The sequence below is a fragment of the Rhincodon typus genome, chromosome 33 (assembly GCF_021869965.1).
Source record: "Rhincodon typus isolate 14 chromosome 33, sRhiTyp1.1, whole genome shotgun sequence".
Lineage (NCBI taxonomy): Eukaryota > Metazoa > Chordata > Chondrichthyes > Orectolobiformes > Rhincodontidae > Rhincodon > Rhincodon typus.
The window spans coordinates 6947758-6968521 of record NC_063364.1 but is presented as its reverse complement, the minus strand read 5'-3'; the positions used below and the strand labels follow the sequence as shown (position 1 = coordinate 6968521).

The window sequence follows — 20764 nt, the reverse complement described above, 5'->3', positions numbered from 1 at the left end:
GATCTTGGAGGCAGAAAGGGCACTCGGTAGGAGGGGTGGTGATCATCCCCAAACCTCATTACCTTCCCACCTGCACCAGGGTTAAGTTCAGGTTTGGGAAGACCAGTGGTTGACCTTCCTGCTATGTCGCCACTTGAGGCAAGTACAAAAACAGAAATTGCTGGAAAACCTCAACAGTTCTGGTTGCATCTGCGGAGAGAGAAAGCAAATTTAATGTTTGGGTCCAGTGAGTCCTATTCAGAAGTAGCCAGTTAAAGACCATTTAATGTCTCAGCCAACTGGCATTGGTACCAACTGCTGGGCACTGGTGGCTCAGTGGGATTATCCCTACCTCTGAGCTAAGAGATTCAGGTACAGGTCCCACTTGCCCCAGAGCTGCATAGTATCAGCTTTGAACAGGTTGATTGGTAAATTCCTCACCCAGTCACAGCTGGGTCTGTCATACCCGGCATTTTCCAAAGAGATAGGAGAGGCGCTAAATGAATATTTTTCGTCAGTATTCACACAGGAAAAAGACAATGTAGTCGAGGAGAATACTGAGATACAGGCTATTAGATTAGACGGGATTGAGGTTCATAAGGAGGAGGTGTTAGCAATTCTGGAAAGTGTGAAAATAGATAAGTCCCCTGGGCCGGATGGGATTTGTCCTAGGATTCTCTGGGAAGCTAGGGAGGAGATTGTAGAGCCTTTGGCTTTGAACCTTATGCCGTCATTGTCTACAGGAATAGTGCCAGAAGACTGGAGGATAGCAAATGTTGTCCCCTTGTTCAAGAAGGGGAGTAGAGACAACCCTGGTAATTATAGACCAGTGAGCCTTACTTCGGTTGTGGGTAAAGTGTTGGAAAGGATTATAAGAGATAGGATTTATAATCATCTAGAAAGAAATAATTTGATTAGGGATAGTCAACACGGTTTTGTGAAGGGTAGGTCATGCCTCACGAACCTTATTGAGTTCTTTGAGAAGGTGACCAAACAGGTGGATGAGGGTAAAGCGGTTGATGTGGTGTATATGGATTTCAGTAAAGCGTTTGATAAGGTTCCCCATGGTAGGCTATTGCAGAAAAGTACAGACGCATGGGATTGAGGGTGATTTAGCGGTCTGGATCAGAAATTGGCTAGCTGTAAGAAGACAGAGGGTGGTGGTTGATGGGAAATGTTCATCCTGCAGTTCAGTTACTAGTGGTGTACCGCAAGGATCTGTTTTGGGGCCACTGCTGTTTGTCATTTTTATAAATGACCTGGATGAGGGTGTAGAAGGATGGGTTAGTAAATTTGCGGATGACACTAAAGTTGGTGGAGTTGTGGATAGTGCGGAAGGATGTTGCAGGTTACAGAGGGACATAGATAAGCTGCAGAGCTGGGCTGAGAGGTGGCAAATGGAGTTTAATGTGGAAAAGTGTGAGGTGATTCACTTTGGAAGGAGTAACAGGAATACAGAGTACTGGGCTAATGGTAAGATTCTTGGTAGTGTGGATGAGCAGAGAGATCTCGGTGTCCATGTGCATAGATCACTGAAAGTTGCCACCCAGGTTGATAGGGTTGTTAAGAAGGCGTACGGTGTGTTAGGTTTTATTGGTAGAGGGATTGAGTTTCGGAGCCATGAGGTCATGTTGCAGCTGTACAAAACTCTGGTGCGGCCGCACTTGGAGCATTGCGTACAGTTCTGGTCACCGCATTATAGGAAGGATGTGGAAGCATTGGAAAGGGTGCAGAGGAGATTTACCAGGATGTTGCCTGGTATGGAGGGAAAGTCTTATGAGGAAAGGCTGAGGGACTTGAGCTGTTTTTGTTAGAGAGAAGAAGGTTAAGAGGTGACTTAATAGAGACATACAAGATGATCAGAGGATTAGATAGGGTGGACAGCGAGAGCCTTTTTCCTCGAATGGTGATGGCTAGCATGAGGGGACATAGCTTTAAATTAAGGGGTGATAGATATAGGACAGATGTCAGAGGTAGGTTCTTTACTCAGAGAGTAGTAAGGGCGTGGAATGCCCTGCCTGCAAATGTAGTAGACTCGCCAGCTTAAGGGCATTTAAATGGTCATTGGATAAACATATGGATGATAATGGAATAGTGTAGGTTAGATGGGCTTCAGATTGGTTTCACAGGTTGGCGCAACATCGAGGGCCGAAGGGCCTGTACTGCGCTGTTATGTTCTATGTTCTATGTCAAACATTCTGGTTAGCTTGTCAGCCGGGATCCAAGGTGGTGTTTGAGAATGACATCCAGTCCTTGCTCCTGACCTCCTTGTAATCCCCTTACCCAAAAAACTACCCATCTCTCAATCACTTCCTTCATTTTGGGTCACCTTGTAATCCTAGAGTGCTGTACTTTCAGCAGCCATGGCCTACTCTGTTGTCCCACTGAGTTCAAGAGCTGCTGGCCTCCGATCAGCCGGGAGCTCTCGGCCAATGGGACGTCCTCGGTAGGCCTTGTCACTGCCATTGCACTGCATGTGATTCTGCAAGCCTTCCCTCGAAGGCCCACACATGGTCTCATGGCCTTGCGGGAGTCAAGGGTTACGGGGAAAGGGCAGCCAAGTGGACATGAAGAATGTTGGATCAGCCATGATCCTATTGAATGGCAGAGCAGGCTTGAGCTGAACGAGGGTCAGGGGTCCTGTTCCTATTTCTTTTGGACTTATAGCCTTGTGCAACGGGTAGTGCAGATCTCTCACCACATTCCCACCACTTAACAAGGTTCTACTTGTTAAGTCCTTTTCTCTTCCCTGGAGCACCAGAGGCTGAGGCGTAATCTTATAGAGGCTTGTAAAATCATTAGGGGCATGGATAGGGTGAATAGCCAAGGCCTTTTCCCCTGGGTAGGGGAGTCGAAAATTAGAGGGCATAGGTTTAAGGTGTGAGAGAAAAGATTCAAAAGGGATCTCGGTGGCAATATTTTGATGCAGAGGGTGGTGTGCGTATGGGATGAGCTGGCAGAGGAAATGGTGGAGGCATTTAAAAAGCATCTGGATGGGTACATGAATTGGAAGGGTTTAGAGAGATATGGACCAAATGCTGGCAAATGGGATTAGGTCAGTTTAGGATATCTGGTCAGAGTGGATTTGTTGGACTGAAGAGTCTGTTTCCGTGATGTACAGCTCTGAGTGTATGACTCTATCTTTGTACATTGTGTCAGACCCTATTGAGCATTTCCAGTATTTTCTGCTTTTTTTATTTCAGATTTCCAGCCTGTATAATGTGTCACTTTTGTTTCAGTAGATTTTATTGTTTGCTACATAAGTGAAGGCCAATTCATTGATAATTGATTGATTTGATTTTATTGACATGTGTATTGAAATACAGTAAAAAGCTTTGTTTACGACCAGTACAGGCAGATCGCAGCAAGCAAAGGATGTACAGATCAAAAAGGCTTACAGGCATACAGGTTACATTGCAGGTTACATTACTTGAGGCTAGAGTCCATTCAACAGTCTGATAATGGCCAGAAAAAAGTTGTTCCTGATCCTTTTGGTGCATGTGTTCTGGCTTCTGTATCTTCTGCTTGATGGAAGAGGTTGTAGGAAATCATTACCAGGGTGCGATGGGTCTTTGATGATATTGGCCGCCTTTCCGTGGCAGCGAGATAGGCCCATGGATGGAAGGTTGGTTTCTGTGATGGTCTGGGCTGTGCACTCCACCTTCTGCAGAGTAGTTACCATACCAGGCCGTTACGCACATGGACAGTACGCTTCCAATGGTGCATCTGTAGAAGTTGGTGAGGGACCTTATGGACATGCCAAATTTCCTAAGCCGCCTGAGGAAGAAGAGCTGTTGTTGTGCCTTCATGACTGTCGCATTTATGTGGGAATTCCAGGACAGGTCCTCGGTTATCATCACTCCGAGGAACTTGATGCTCTTCACCCTCTCGCCCTCAGTTCCGTTGATGTAGCTGGAGGTGTGTTCTCCTCCTTTCTTTCTGAAGTCGATGATCAGTTCTTTAGTTTTGCCAACTTTGACAGGCAGATTATTTGTTTTCATTGCACCACGTCACCAAGCCCTCTATCACCTTTCTGTATTTTGACTCATCGCTGCTAGATACCCGTCCCACTACGGTGGTGTCATCAGCGAACTTACAGATGGCAATCATTCGGAATTTGACAACACAGTCATAGGTAATGAATGCATAAAGGCAATTGGAAAAGGCCTGATATCTCTCGCTGTCAATGATGATCATACATTCAAACATCGTTCTATTAATTGTCAGATAATTAGCTAGAAAAAAACATCCTATGGATCTACAAAAGTTCAAAAAAAAGCCCTGACAAAATCGATCTTACTTCTAAGATTGTATAGATGTTTTTTAATCAACCCATTGTGACGTGGTGTTTACACACCTTTGGAGTAGGTGGGACTTGAACCTAGACCGTCTGATCCGAAGGACTACCACTGCACCACCAAGACCCCTAAGAAAGACTGAGAGTTCCAAATGTTGTCCTTTACTCAAGGGAAACAGGGACTAGTAATTACATGTTGGTGTCACTTACTGAGCTTTGATCAGTGCCAGCAATTGATGGTTTGTACTAAGCTGGATACTTAACTGAAGTGAAAGAACATCTGTAAATCTCGCTTATACTCTATCGTTAAGCCTTCCTTCCTTTGAAACAAATAAGCACTTGCACATTCTTAGAAAGTTCTCTTCTTGTCAGTCGGTCGATGAGTCACTGTTGTTCAGATCGTCCTACGCTTTAAAGAAGAAAGAAGCAGGACAACAGAGGACTGCAGAGGGAAATAAAGGGAAGAACAAAGCCTGGAGTTCCACAGCCCTCCGTCGTTGTGATTTGTTTTTATTTCTACAGCTGAAGCGTAGGCTGAATATTTAGGCCGCTATGGAAGCAGGCACAGGATTGTGTGTCACCGGCTTGTTGGATTCCCAACTTCATTTATCCCCCATCCCCGTCCCCGACTCCTCCATCCTGCTTCCATGAAGATGGAGAGGCAGGGCTATGCTTCTGGAAATTTACCAGGTCTGCCTTTCAATTTAAGTTTTAAAAAGTTGGTAGCTAACCTCTCCTACTTCTTCTCACAGTGAATGAGTGCAGAAAAGGATATTGCCAGGGTTGGAGGGTTTGAGCTATAGGGAGAGGCTGAATAGGCTGGGGCTATTTTCCCTGGAGCGTCAGAGGGTCATGGACGGGGTGAATAGCCAAGGTCTTTTTCCCAGTAGGGGAGTCCAAAACTTGAGTGCATAGGTTTAAGGTGAGAGGGGAAAGATTTAAAAGGGACTTTAAAGGCAACTTGTCAGACAGAGGGTGGTGCATGTATGGAACAAACTGCCAGACGAAGTGGTGGAGGTTGGTACAATTACAACATTTAAAAGGCATCTGGATGGGTACATGAATAGGAAGGGTTTAAAGGGATATGGGCCAAATATTGGCAAATGGGACTAGATTAATTTTTGGTATCCAGTTAGCATGGATGAGTTGGACTGAAGGGTCTGTTTCCATGCTGTACAACTCTGTGACTCTAAAATGTGTACCTTGATGTTCAAGTACAGTGGTGTGTCATGAGATGTGATGAGTTAATGATCACTTCCCACTCTCTGAGTAGGTGAATGGCATCCTGCGTGTGAACTGACAGCTATTTGCAAACTTAGGATGTTTCCAGGAATTACCTGAAAGGAGCAGCCTGTTGATTCTGCAGTGTTGAAGGGCCTCCAATTGGTACTGGTCACTCACACCTGGAGTACGGCACATGGTTTTGGTCTCTTTATTTAAGAGAGAAGTTGGAATATGAGAGGAAACCAGCAGGAAGTGTAAAAAAAAACTAATTAAAAATTTCTGCAAGTATATCAAACAAGAAATGAGTGAGGAAACAGGACTAACTGAAGATACAAAATTGAGAAGGGAAGGGAATTGTGGGGAGGAAACAAAACAAAACCTGCAAAGGGATATTGCCAGGTTAAATAAGTAGAAAAATTTTGCAGGTGGAGTAAAATGTGAAAAAGTTGAGGTTGGCTATTTTGGTAGGTAGAATAGAAAAACAAAATATAAGAGTCTGCAGGAATGTAGCAGATAAGAGGGATTTGGGTGTCATCGTACATGAATCGTAAAATGTTAGCATGAAGGTACAACAAGAAATTAGGAACTGAAACGTAGTCTTTACTGCAAGAGGGAGAAATATAAAGTAGGGAAGTCTTTATACAACTGTACAGCTGGTTATGCTGCATCAGGAGTACCATGTACAGTTTTAGCTTTTTACTCTGGATGTAGTTCAGAAAGGATTCATTAGGCTGATTCCTGGGATGAAGAGGCTACCCCATGCCTCAAAGGTTGCCCAAGTTAGTCCTGTGCTCATTGTAGTTTGGAAGAACAAGAGGTGGCCTTATTGAAATACAAGATTGAGAGGGCTTGAAAGGGTAGGTTCTAAGAGAATATTGCCCCCTTTCAGGGACATCAGTTTAGAAATAAGTGACATCCCATTTAAGATGGAATTGAGGAAGAATTTTTTCTCTCAAAAAGATTGATCTTTGGAAATCCCTTCCACAGAGAACAGTAAAGGTCAGATCATAGAATATATTCAACACTGAGTTCAACAGTTTTCTGGTCTGCTTGGGAGTTGAAGGTTATTCAGCATTGGGATAGGAAAGTGGAGTTCAGATCACAATCACATCAGCCTTGATCTTATTGAATAGCACAACAGGATTAATGGACAGAATGGCCTGTTCCAGTTTTTACCTGCCCATAATGAATACTGAATTATGTTCTAAATATTGTTAACCGTATTGCTTCCCACTCCCAGTGCTACACTGCACACAGCTAAAAATGGATTAAACATATGAAAAAAGATTGCATATTTACATTTCATAATTCATCCTTTATTTGCATTTATCTAAGGTGGTTTACTGGAGCATCGTCACTTCTATCGCTCCTTAATATACATTCTTCTGGAATCTTAACTTGGTGACCTAGCCTTGAAACTGACCTACTTGTTCTTTGAATAGATTTAGTGTTCTGACAAAGGAATAAAGGATGAATGTCGGAGATAATCAGGGCAAATGCAACTAATTTTGTTGTAGAGATTCCTGAAACCCTGGAGCAAAACGCTGTCTTTGGGTTTTTAACCTTGTGGCTATTCATACCATCCTTGACAAAAGAAACTCAACAAAAAACTACCCAATTCTGGAATTGCCAGACTTTCCATTGCTTGCTACTCTAAACCATGCACTGGTAGACGTTAGTCTTGGGTGGTAATGTGAAACATGTAGCATCAGCTTGACCACCAGTTATAAACAGCATCTGACACTCCATTCCATTGACCGTAATGGAATTTTCCTTTGCAGTATCTCACACTAAAGATACTGATGCTGTAATAAGCATTCAAAAATGTCTCTTTTTATTTCTATTTCTCCATTTCTCTCCATCTCCCCTGTTCTTCTTCTCTGCCCTTCGTTTTTTCTTAGTGTGACATGCTTCCTCTATTCATTCACGGGATGAGGGTGTCGCTGTCTGGGGCAGCATTTATTGCCCATCCCTAATTGCCCAGAGGGCAGTTCAGAGTCAACCACGTTGCTGTGGGTCTGGAGTCACATGTAGGCCAGACCAGGTAAGGATGGCAGTTTCCTTCCCTAAAGGGCATTAGTGAACCAGATGGGTTTTTCCTGACAATCGACAATGGATTCATGGTCATTGTTAGACTCTTAATTCCAGATATTTATTGAATTCAAATTCCACCATCTGCCGTGGTGGGATTCGAACCCTGATCCTCAGAACATTATCTGATTCTCTGGATTAACAGTCCAGCGATAATACCACTAGGCCATCGCCTCCCCTATGGTCTCTTTTTCTAACTTCTCTCTTTCTTATGCTGCCTCTTTGTTTGCTGACAGTGAGTTGGGAGGAGAGTGGGACCAGCTTACGAGATTTGCTGGCAACTGAGGCCAATGGTATGGAGACAAGGCTTATCCCTTGAAGATAATGAAGTTTCCTACTGAGTGTGCTGCTCATGTTTGTGAACATTTCTTATTCAGCTATTCAAGCAATGGCTGTAACTCCCAGGTTGTTACCTATTGAAGCATTATTCATGATTAGATGGACTTACAATCCAACTATTAATGTCACTGAGGCAGATGTCCAGGATATTGCACTCCTGTGTTACTTTCATTTAAGAATAGTACGTTCTCTTAAATTATTAAATCTATCTAAATATTTTTATTTCACTGGGTAGATGTTTATCAGCTTGATGTCTGTTAGTGAAGCTAGTAAGTTTTCAGTTATTTTACAGAATGTTAATCCTTAACTAAATTAATGTATCTCTCATTCCACACAGCTCAGTGCTCTTAATGAATTAGCAGCTTCTTGCTCTCATATGCTTAATCAAACTTGAGAACAGTAATACTACAAACATGGTCTCATGCAAATATGTTTGTTTGCCACTTGAGGATCAGCTTGTTATCCAAATATGATGTGTGCTACCCCTTTAAATTATCACATCAATCCAGAAGGAGTAAGATGGATTTAATGCACGATCAAATCCGATGGGAGATAAAGTAATTTTCTTTCTGTCTTCACTGTCGATGTGGGAAGCTGTGTAACCATTTCAGCAGAGTGCTCAGATCAATTACACCCACATCCAGCCATGAGCAGCCTACAGCCTAAAATCCCTCATCTCCAACAACCCGCTTAATGAGCATGAATTATATTCATTAAGCTTTAATTTTCACTATCAGTTATTTTTGTGACATAATTTATTAAGGTTGAGCAGGTCATTTTGTTTTAACATTCATTCTTGTTTGTTTCTTAAAGTTGACAATGGTAAACTTGGTCAGATTGTCAAGTTGATAATCTCCACACAGCCTGCTTTCAAGACTTAATGTTGCAAAAACTGTTGATGCTTAATAAGCAACAGTATTCCTAGAAAGGTACTTTGGGAATCTAGGGCTGCTACATTGGAAAATTGTAACTAATGGCAGGTATGTGCAAATTCAGCACTACCCAACTATGATCTTTTGTTTCCTCCACATCTGTTTCAGTAAAAATGTGCCAAGAGTAATATAGGAACCATCAGACCAATGTTATTTTTAATGCATCCTAAACATCTCACCAGTATGTAATGCATAGTGCCATTTAATTTTGGTAAAAATGAGGTGATGGGAGATAATAAATTTCAACCCCTCCAAAATGTTACTAATGTAAAAATCTACTCTGTAACTGTCGACTAAAAGTTTAGTCTCAGAAACTTGACATTTATATAAATATATCCTGTAGAGTTTGTTCTGTGTTAAAGGTCAACCTTCTGGAATTATTTTTTCAGTATCTGGGAGAAATTTCACGCCCTGTTTTAAAGCAGGAATGAAGTATTATTGGGCCTAACATCATACAACACTCCTGCCTGTTCTAGCCAGTGACCAGTCTGACTTGATTTTGGAGTAAGCCAGACAGAAACACAATCAAAATTTGCAGAACAGGGTGCCATCTCATATTTAGCAATCCCAAGCACTTTTGATTTTCCCCCAGTCAGATTGCACCACCTTCCCTCAACCTATATCAAGGAAATGAACATCGAACAGCTAAACCCAGCTAGCACCTTTGTCGGAATTGCCCCAAAGCAGATACCTAACTGCCAACACTTAATCAACCAAAAACGGTGCATTCATACAGCATCTTTAACATAGGCGCTTCGCTGGAGCATCTTGAAGCAAATTAACACTGAGCTAAAGAAGGCGATATTAGGGTCACTGACTAAAGTCTTTGCCGAAGATGTACATTTTTGGAAGACCCTCGAAGGAGCAGAGTGAGGTACAGAGATTTAGGGAGAGAATGCCAGAGCTTTGGGTTCAGACAGCTGAGGTCATGCCTCAAGGAAGCAGGGTGATATGTAACAGACCAGTGTTGGAGGAAGAACATGACGAATAGAAGCAGATGTAGATCTTTGGCCCTCTGAGCTGTCTCCTCTATTTACTCAGATATTGCTGATTTCAGTCTCTGCTGTATAGTGATTGGAACAAGGCAAGGCAGGTGAATCTCATGGAATATGATTTCCCTGATTGGGGTTGTAAACCTGTCCAATCAGGGAGTCCTGGCTGGCAGATATAAACAGGAGTATCTGGGTCTGCTCCTGGGCCTGGCTGAGTGGGCCATGGAAGGGCTTGTTATGGCCGACTGTCTTCCCCTTTTCTGTGGCTGTTTTCATGCTTGGGTGTCCCTGGAGAAGGAGCACACGGTACCCACCAATACTCTCGATACCTTTTGGGAGATGTGGGCGCCGCGGGTTGTGTAGTGTCTTATCTCCCCCTCCAATTCCTTTTTGATTTGATCCCTACCCTCCCCCTCACTTTTTTTTCTTTCACGTAGGCTTTGCCCCTAGGGGCTCTGCTTGATACTGATTCTTTGGTCTCATGGGTGTTTTTCCTGGTGGTGGTAGTTAATAAAGTTGTTTGCAAAAAAAACAAGCAGGAGTGTCAAGATTGTAGGACTTGGCTCTGAGCTAGCTGGGTCAGTGCCATATACTGTGCACGTGCTAATAAAGGGTGAGTTGGTGATGGGAAGCTGGCATCCGTGGTGTTATTTCAGTGGCTACCAGAGTGGGAGTAATGATGTGATTATGCCAAAGCACCTATTAACTGAAGCCCAACTGGACATCGAACAGGCACTACAACTGGCTTTGTCATTGCAAAATGCAGCAAGTGGAGCTTATGAGTTACAGGGTAAGCCGGTGGAAGTGGACAGTTTTTCCAGGCCGACTGAGCTTCGAGAACACCACTTGAGTGAAGTCAATTGCATAGCCTCACTCAGGACGTATCCTAAACGGAGGGACCCTAGGTCAGCCCACAGCAAAACCCCAAAACAAAGTCAAGCCTTGGTCAAACGGTTAGAATTTCCTCGAGGATCCGGGCTGGTAGGCCATTGTAGTTGCTACCGGTATGTGGATTCGAGACAGCGAAAGAGTCCCACCAGGGCTGAATTGAGTAAGAGAATTCATAGGCTGGTTTCCAGGAGAATGCACACCCTGGAAAGTCCACCTACACGTGCAACAGTTAAATTGCTTAGCAACATCCAAATCAAAACCAAAATAAACATCTTGGTTAAACAGTTACCCAGTTCTAATGGATGTTGATACTAGTGCAGCTATATCAGTGATTGGAGAACCAGTCTTCACCAAAATTCGCTCTGGAATCTAACTGTTAAGTTTGCGTAAGACTTGCGCTAGGTTGAGAACCTATACTCGGGATCCCCTGTAGATTAAGAGTAGAATTTCATTTCCGGTCTCTTCTTTGAAGCAGCTGGTTCAGTTACCACTGACTGTAGTAATAGGTCAAGGCCCAAGCTGATGGGGTGAAATTGGTTGAGAAAGATTCAACTTGATTGGCCCAACATTTCTTGATTAGAACATGGCTGCCTGAGTGAATTCCTAACAAAATAGCCAGAAGATTTTCAGGAAGGTCTAGGGACTATGAGAGGAGCTGAGACCTCCTTGCATGTTGACCAGGCAACAATTCCGTGAATCTGTGAGGCCCTCCCAGTATCGTTTGCCTTGTGCGCTAATGTAGAAGCAGAAATTAGGAGGCTAGAAAGCAAAGGAATCATGGGCAGCACCGGTCGTACCAATTGTGAAGCCCGATGGCTCGCTTCACCTTTGTGGGGACGTCAAACAAATGGTGAACCGCTTTTTGCAGCTCGATGAATACCCAATCCCTTGCATAGAGGACCTGTATGCAAAACTGGCAGAGGGGGCTGTCCTTCACAGAACTAGACATGAGCTATGCGTACCTGCAGTTGTGGTTGGATAAGGATTCCCAGAAATATTCTACAGTGAATACCCATAAAGGTTTGTACCAATGTACAAGATGGCTATTTGGGGTATAACCAACCTGTGCCATTTTGAGTGGATGATGGAGAACACAAGGTCTACCTCAGGTTGCTATTTATCTGGATGGCATGCTAATGATGAGAAGACTAATAAAGAACATTTGGAGAACTTGGACACAACACTTAAATGTTCCCCCAAGGCAGGGGCATGCCTTCGGAGGGAAAAATGTGTGTTCCAGGCTCTCCAAGTGACCTTTTTTTTGTGCTACAGAGTTGAGAAGACCAAGTTATACCTGTTGGAAGATAAAGTGAGGGTGATCAAAGGTGTCCCGGCTGCCATGTCGGTACTGGAGCTTAAGTCCTTCCTTGGGTTGGTAAATTATTACAGAAAGCTAATATGTAACCTGGAATCCCATCCTGGCATCCCAACGTTTGCTGTTGAAAAAGGGTCAGCCTTGAAAATGGTCTCGGAGCCAAGATGTGGCCTTTAGGGGAATAAAGAAGCAGGTTGTGAAAAAGTAACAATCCAAACGATCTTTTTTTTTGTCTGTTCCCAACTTGACAGTCAAGACAGACTGGAAGCACAAGTAGAATCTGGATAGCACCTCCCACGGTGTTTCTGCCCCCAGAACTTCCAGTTATGATCCCAAAGGAGACCTAATTTGCTTCCAGGCATATTGCAAAATTCTGCACCTCTATGAAGCAAATGGAGGGGAAAAGCAAGATTACCATCACTACCGATTGATCCTGAACTTGAGCATCATATTCCATTGCTAAAGCAACTGTGATTGATTCTTTTCCAGATCCAGCCCGAAGGCAGACTGAAATATGTCACAGAAGTCAAGCAGTGCTTGTTATTTTAAAACACTGGATAGATGCTTAACTTTGAAAAATAATGAGCAACAACCAAACTGTTGTTGCTGTCAGCAGAGGGTCAGTTAGAATAACAGGTCTCCCATTTGGTAAATGACAAGTATCCGAGAGCTCAAACCCCCTCGAAAGCAAAATATCTTGAGGGTAGATGTCTTTAATTTTTAATATGCTCCATGGCTCATCCAAAGCTGAAAGCACTTAAACAATTGGAATCTTGCACGTGGCCATAGCTCTGAGGAGAAGAAGGTAGTCAGCAATTAAAAGTATGTCGTATATTTTGATTTGTGAAAAAATCCATGCTTATGAGGCAAAAAGCTAGTAACAAAAAATTGGCACTTTGTATCTTAATGTTGTACATTCAAACTTGTCACACATCATATCATTCCAGTCTCTCTCATAGAGTCATAGAGCTGTACAGCTCAGAAACAGACCCTTCAGTCCAACTCGTCCATGCTGACACAATATCCTAAATTAATCTAGTCCCATTAGCCAGCATTTGGTCCACATCCCTCTAAACCCTCCCTATTCATGTTCCCATTCAAATGCCTTTTTAATGTTGTAATTGTACCAGCCTCCATCACTTCCTCTGGCAGCTCATTCTATACATGCACCATCCTCTGTGTGGAAAATGTTGCCCTTTAGGTCCCTTTTTATATCTTTCCCCTTTCACCTTAAACCTATGCCCTCTAGTTTTGGACTCCCCTGCCATGGGATAAAGATCTTGGCTAGTCACCTGATCCACACCCATCATCGTTTCATAAACCTGTATAAGGTCACCCCTCAACCTTCGACACTCCAGAGAAAACAGCTGCAGCCTATTCAGCATTTTCCTATAACTCAAATCCTCCAACTCTGGCAAATTCCTTGTAAATCTTTTCTGTACCTTTTCAAGTTTAACAACATCTTCCCTATAGTAGGGAGACAAGAATTGAACACAGTATTCCAAAAGTGACCTAACAAGTGTCCCGTACAGCTGCAACATGACCTCCCAACTCCTGACCTCCCAACTCCTATACTCAATGCACTGACCAATCAATGCAAGTGTACCAAATGCCTTCTTCATCACTTTGTCTACCTGTGACTCCAACTTCAAGGAGCTATGAACCTGCACCCCAAGGTCTCTTTGTTCGGCAACACTCCCCAGGATGCACCATTAGGTGTGTAAGTCCTGCCCTGGTTTGCCTTACCAAAATGCAACACCTCACATTTATCGAAATTAAACTCCATCTGCCACTCCTTGGCCCATTGACCCATCTGATCAAGGCTCCTTCCTATTGTCATTTCCCACTCTGGTGGCTTAACCTGTTGGAAACCAATCATCCCTTTCTAATGTGAGAGTAGTCCTGTGGTCTGGTGAGACAGTGGAAACTTTGCCTTTACCTTTTATTTTACAGCCTATTCTATTCATGAACTTGTGAATTAGGAGCTGAATTAGATCGTTCAGGCCCTCGAGCTGCCATGCCATTCACTAAGATCATGGCTGACCTGGTTACACCCCATACCTGCCTGCCCCGACAACTGTCTGCCCCCTTCCAGTTCCTGCCCAGCCCTGCCTGCTAAGACAAAGTGATTGTATCTCATCACTACTCACAGGTTCTGTATTCTCCTTTCACCATCTCCCCTCTTCCCCTGGAGGTCCTGCATCTTGTTAACATAACCCCACTACAGCAGAAACTCAAGTTCTGAGGAGTAACTTTTTCACACAAAGGGATGGTGTGTGTATGGAACGAGCTACTAGAGGAAGTGGTGGAGGCTGGTACAATTACAACATCTAAAAGACATCTGGATGATACTTGAATAGGAAGGGCTTAAAGGGATATGGGCCAAATGCTGGCAAATGAGAGTGGATCACTTTAGGATATCTGGTCAGTCTAGACGAGTTGGACCAAAGGGTCTGTTTCCATGCTGTGTAGCTCTATGACTCTGACAGTTCTTCCCTTCTGTGCTTAAACAGTGAATCTTATCAGAGTGGAGGACAACCCTCCTATCACCCAATGCCCATACCCAATACCCATTCCTCAGACGACATGTCCATCCTGGGCCTCCTGCAGTGCCACAACGATGCCACCCGAAGGTTGCAGGAACAGCAACTCATATTCCGCTTGGGAACCCTGCAGCCCAATGGTATCAATGTGGATTTCACAAGCTTCAAAATCTCCCCTCCCCCTACGGCATCCCAAAACCAGCCCAGCTTGTCCCCACCTCCCTAACCTGTTCTTCCTCCCGCCTATTCCCTCCTCCCACCTCAAGCCGCACCCGCATCTCCTACCTACTAACCTCATCCCGCCCCCTTGACCTGTTCGTCCTCCCTGGACTGACCTATCCCTTCCCTAACTCCCCACCTACACTCACCTTTACTGGCTCCATCCCCGCCTCTTCAACCTGTCTGTTTCCTCTCCACCTATCTTCTCCTCTATCCATCTTCTATCCGCCTCCCCCTCTCGCACTATTCATTTCAGAACCCCCTTCCCCTCCCCCATTTCTGATGAAGGGTCTAGGCCGGAAACGTCAGCCTCTCTGCTCCTATGATGCTGCTTGGTCTGCTGCGTTCATCCAGCTCTGCACCTCGTTGTCTCGGATTCTCCAGCATCTGCAGTTCCTACTATCTCTCTCCCACCCCAAAAATCAGTCCTGGACTGCTTTGTGTGTGCTCTCATTCCCTCTTCACAAAGTAAAGTTTTGTAGCACCTGTATTCTGGACTGACTGACTTCACAATCCATTTATATTCAGTCAGTGCACAAACCTGTTGTGAAACCACCTGGGCCGTTCTTGGCCTCAATGGTCCTGTTTTTTTGAAAAAATACTATTTTATGATCAACCTATTCACCTTTCTGGGAACTGGATCTCCTGGCTCAAAGGTAGGGATGCTATTACTGCATCGCAATAGACCTTCACTGCTCTAGCTTAACATCCTGTCCTACCCTGCAGAGCTGAGGGCCTTCCTCAGCAGGAAGGACACCCTCGCGAGTGCTACTTTCAAAGGACTATTAATTATTGTCAAATTTGTTATTGATTGATTTCGGCGCCTTCTGCAGAATCTGGTCGATTCTACTGTTAACGGCAGCTGCTGAAATATGTAGGGCGTAGTGTAATATGGGGCGATGCATTGGTTCTGTCTTTAAGGTTTCTGCTCAGACCACTTGCTCCTTGGCACGGTCTCAGTAGTTTTTATATTCTTTCACTTGCAGCATATCACCGAACCTAAGCAAAGGTGACACAGCGGGGAACCAAGCTGATCAAAGAGGAATGGGAGTCGGAGGAGGTTTCTCAGCAGGAGCCTGTACCTCTCGCATGTCCATAGGCAGTCTCAGTGAGAAACACTGTTATGGGACTTCCCCAGGTCACTGAGAAGATCCCAGTTGACGTCTTGCTGAAAACTCTTACCATGATGAGGCAGACTACCAGGATCATTGATGATGACGGTTGTAGTCAGTTATTTTCCTCGAGACTAACTCCGTCCAGCCTGGAGGAGCTAATGTTTCCCATGTCTCCAGTTTACCATCCACTGTTGTGGGAAGGAGGTCACTGACGCCCTGTGGGTGGCATGGTGGCTCAGTGGTTAGCACTGCTGCCTCGCAGCACCAGGGACTCCGGTTTGATTCCAGTCTCAAGCAACTGTCAATGTGGAGTTTGCACATTCTCCCCGTGTCTACGTGGGTTTCCTTCTGCAGCCCAAAGATGTACAGGTTAGGTGGATTGGCCATGCTAAATTGACTGTACTATCCAGGGATATGCAGGTTAGGTGGATTAGCCATGGGAAATGCAGGATAAAGAGGATTAGGTAGAGGGGTGTGGATCTGGGTGGGGTGCTGTTTGGAGGTTCGGTGCAGAGTAAATGGGCCGAATGGCCTCTTTCCATGCTGTAGCGATTCTATGATTCTACGAATCTATAAGGACGTTCCAACCACCCAGCTCCTGCCTGTGATTGTACATCACCTTGTTCTGCAAGAGTCAGAGAGAGAGAAGTATGCAGCTGAGTGTGTGAAGTGGCTGTTAAGATTGAATAGTGTGTGTTTAAGCTGTAAGATGCAAGTGTGAAGCTTGCAGCCTTAGTGTTTGAGAGTGAAGTAAGCCTTTGAATCAGCATTACACGCCAACAGACACACAATGCTGGAGAACCTCAACAGGTTTGGCAGTATCTGTGCAGAGAAAGCAGATTTGATGTTTCAAGTCCAGTGATGCTGCTTCAGAACAGTTTTTCCAGCAATGTCTGATTTTGTTTCAAATATTCTGGCATCCACATTTCTTTGTTCTGTTTTAGAGTACACTGCACGGCAGTCATGTGCTCCCCCTGGCTTCTCAGTGTCTGGTAGGCATTGCAGTCCCCTCTCCTTCTCTTGCTGTGACAGAGAACATTGGAGCACGCCCTCTGTCCTGATGTGTCATTTTTAGAATTCTTCCTTGGTTACTTCCAGTAACTACTGCAGCCTGAGTGCAGTTTCCGCTTTCGTGATGTAGGTTGGCTTTAGGTTTTGTTGGGTACGTTGATGTGGTACCAGCCTTGCTCACCATTGAATCAAGCAGCTGCTCAACAGCATTTTCGGTGCTGGTTGTGTATCATAATCATGGTCTTGAGGAGGTCATATTAATCTCAGTGCTGCCTGCACTGGAGGGAATGAATACGGGTTAATTACACTTTGCAATCCCTGCATCTCATAGATTTTTTTTGTCTTTATTCATTAATGGGATGAGGGCGTTGCTGGCTAGGCAGTATTTATTGCCCATTCCTAATTACCCAGAGAGCAGTTAAGAGTCAACCACTTTGCTGTGGGTCTGGAGTCACATGTAGGACAGACCAGGTAAGGATGGCAGTTTCCTTCCCTAAAGGACATTAGTGAACCAAATGGGTTTTTCCGACAATCGGCAATGAATTCACAGTCATCATTAGATTCTTAATTCCGGATATTTTTATTGAATTCACATTCCACCGTCTGCCGTGGCGAGATTTGAAGGCCAGGTCCCCAGAATGTTTTCTGGGTCTCTTGATTAACAATCCAGCGACAATACCACTAGGCCATCGCCTCCCCCTTAAGTGTCTTGTGATTGCAAATCTGAGGTGCAAAGTCAGCAACATAGTGATCCTTTAGCTTTGTATATGAACCTTCACAGATGGGCATGATCCCTTTAAATTGAGGAAAATCCTCATTTTGATGAACCTTCGAAGAAGACTTGTTTCTCTGTGCATCCAGCCTTACAAATCCAGGAACTAATAGAGCTGTGCCTTCAAACAGGAGAAATGCTGCATGTCAAGATGACAGCTCACTGGCACTTTGCCAGAACAACAGGGCACAGTTAATAAATGCAGCCCTGCCCAACTTGATCTCTTTGCGGCTCGATTTACAGTTAGGAATACAAAACAGTGATTTGAGAAATTTGAATGCTGTTGTAATTCAAGTAGATGGACATCAGTTGTTCATATTTTGGGTGTATCTTGCACTTAGAGAGGTAAATGATCTCAACTGATTTTACAATTAATTATTGCAGTTGGGCCTTGAGGAAAATTCATGAGGACAAATGTAATTTTTTTGTGGTTGCTTTTCTTTTTCCAATTATGTTTTCTAGATGCTGTGAGTGAGTAGGTCCTTCTAACTTTAAATTACAAGATTGTCTTGTATATTTCTTTAAATAGAGTTTCGTGAAAGCTCAAAATTGACTAATGTTAACGCTTTTGCTTAAGATGATCTGAAAATAACATTGCATTACAGCAGGTCATGTTGTTTGATTAGTGGCTGACTGACTGACTGAGATGGGGTGGGGTTGGATTTTGAGCCTGAGTCTGCGGGTGTAAGACGTCTGGAGGGAGTTGGGGTGTGTATGGGGCATGTTGAATGGGGGTAGAGAATTGCACTTAATAGACAAATTTTTGAGCAACAGTTTTACTTAATTTCATCTGAACAGTCCAAAGACTCCAATTTAAACAGAGACCTTCAGAAGGCTCCTGGTGGAGAGGAATTGCCCAGCAGAACAATCAATTCTGGAGGAATTCCCTCAGAATGTTGTGTTGTGGGGATTTTGCAGAGTCCCCGTGCACAGCTTCCATCTACACTGGAGTAATAACTGTCTAGCCAGTGGAAAACCTGGGCCATTATTTCAGCATTAGCAGTTGCTGTTAAGTTGCAGTCACTGCGGGTGAAGGTTAGTCACGTAGCATGCTTACCTCTTTGTTCTGACTTTGGCAGTTTTGTTACTAAAAGATGTCTAAACCTGCAAATAAATGTAACTGGCCTTTATTACTTCTTCAGTTCCGTTCTCTCAGTTCACAGGGAACATGGAAATATCAATGTTGAAACAATGCTAATTGCAAATGCACATCACATGTGTCTGGGAAACAGCTGACCCTTTGGATCTAAAACATGTATACTTCGAAAGAAGTATTTGAACCTGTGTTAAAATTACTTATTCATTAATTGGGACAAGGTTGTTAACATCGAGTTAATTTCAGTAATAAGCATATGTACAAAGTATTTCTAAGTAGTAATCACCTTGCCTTCAGTGACTATACCTTTACATTTTTTTAAGCCATTAAGAGTCTTGTGGATTTGGTGGTAAGCACAGTTGAAAAAAGATTGAATTTATTAAGGAAGCATCTCAATGATGAAGTAAAAATCTTTTTAAGATATGCTGATTAGCAAACTTTTCTGAGCTGTCCTCTCTCCACGACAACATTCTTCGAAGGAAACTTCATTCGAGATGCAGGATTCTATTGGTAAATGAAGGTTTCTAGAAACGAAGGCTTTGAGCTTGTATAACATCCACACTTTCATCCACTTTGAAGGCATGGTGGGTCCATTTTCTACCCTTTGTGGTTAATCAAAGAAATTCAACTACATGGAATCAAAGCAGATGACTGTTGCCCATTAGAGTTGATACATTTCCAAGTGTAGGTTAAAAAAAAAGGTGAACTGCTATCAAAGCTTTTCTTCTTTCACTTAGGCCAGAATTGCAAGATTAGATGTGGCTCCAATCACTGGGCAACATCTGCTAAACAATCCTGATTGTGTTGAGAATTACACTAACAAGATAGTCAATCAGGTGCATTATTGTTGAAAGTTACATGCATTCACAGACAGGACCCTGTGATTTGTCCAGGTATTGTGCCTTTTCCATGTAACAAAAACTGTGGTGACACTCATTTCCTGCTGCAGTCCCCATGGTGATCCCTTAACCATTCAGAATGGCAATACAGTTTCAATAAAAGCTTAACCACATCCATTCTCACGGTAATACTTACACCTTTAAGAGTCAGCCTCCTCTTCTCATGCAATGTAAATTGTTTTTCCCTTTGAGATTTGGTATTCTTGCAATTTTGTCTTGATGAGTGCAAGACAAAAAACTTCAGCAACATATTTGTTTCAGCAATAATAAAATTCTACACTACCAAGCTCCCCTGACTTAATATTAATAGTAGAGTGTGGGGCGATCCAGATCATGAGTTTACTGATTTACAGTTGCATACAATTCTGCTGCTGATGGTGGCCCACAGCAGTTCTTGGATGCCTAATCATGAGTTGCTAGAGTTGTTAGAAATATAGAGATAGTAGGAACTGCAGATGCTGGAGAATCCGAGACAACAAGGTGCAGGGCTGGATGAACACAGCAGGCCAAGCAGCATCATAGGAGCAGAGAGGCTGACGTTTCGGGCCTAGACCCTTCTTCAGAAAAGGGGGAGGGGAAGGGGGTTCTGAAATAAATAGGGAGAGAGTGGGAGGCGGATAGAAGATGGATAGAGGAGAGGATAGGTGGAGAGGAAACAAACAGGTCAAAGAGGCGGGGATGGAGCCAGTAAAGGTGAGTGTAGGTGGGGAGTTAGGGAGGGGATAGGTCAGTCCAGGGAGGACGGACAGGTCAAGGGGGCGCGATGAGGTTAGTCGGTAGGAGATGGGGGTGCGGCTTGAGGTGGGAGGAGGGGATAGGTGGGAGGAAGGACAGGTTAGGGAGGCGGGGATGAGCTGGGCTGGTTTTGGGATGCCGTAGGGGGAGGGGAGATTTTGAAGCTTGTGAAATCCACATTGATACCATTGGGCTGCAGGGTTCCCAAGCGGAATATGAGTTGCTGTTCCTGCAACCTTCGGGTGGCATCGTTGTGGCACTGCAGGAGGCCCAGGATGGACATGTCGTCTGAGGAATGGGAGGGGGAGTTGAAA

General features: G+C 44.0%; 2 protein-coding genes across 2 annotated transcripts in view; both read left to right on the top strand.

The window, feature by feature from the left end:
* The window catches only part of LOC125486772 (prelamin-A/C-like), a 55988-nt gene extending 43751 nt beyond the window's left edge, over positions 1–12237 (top strand). The window contains exon 5 of the mRNA XM_048615718.1: positions 12018–12237. Coding sequence (XP_048471675.1) covers positions 12018–12237 — 220 coding nt within the window. The remainder of the gene's footprint in view (positions 1–12017) is intronic.
* The window catches only part of sh3gl3a (SH3-domain GRB2-like 3a), a 79781-nt gene that overhangs the window by 25173 nt on the left and 33844 nt on the right, over positions 1–20764 (top strand). The window lies entirely within an intron of this gene.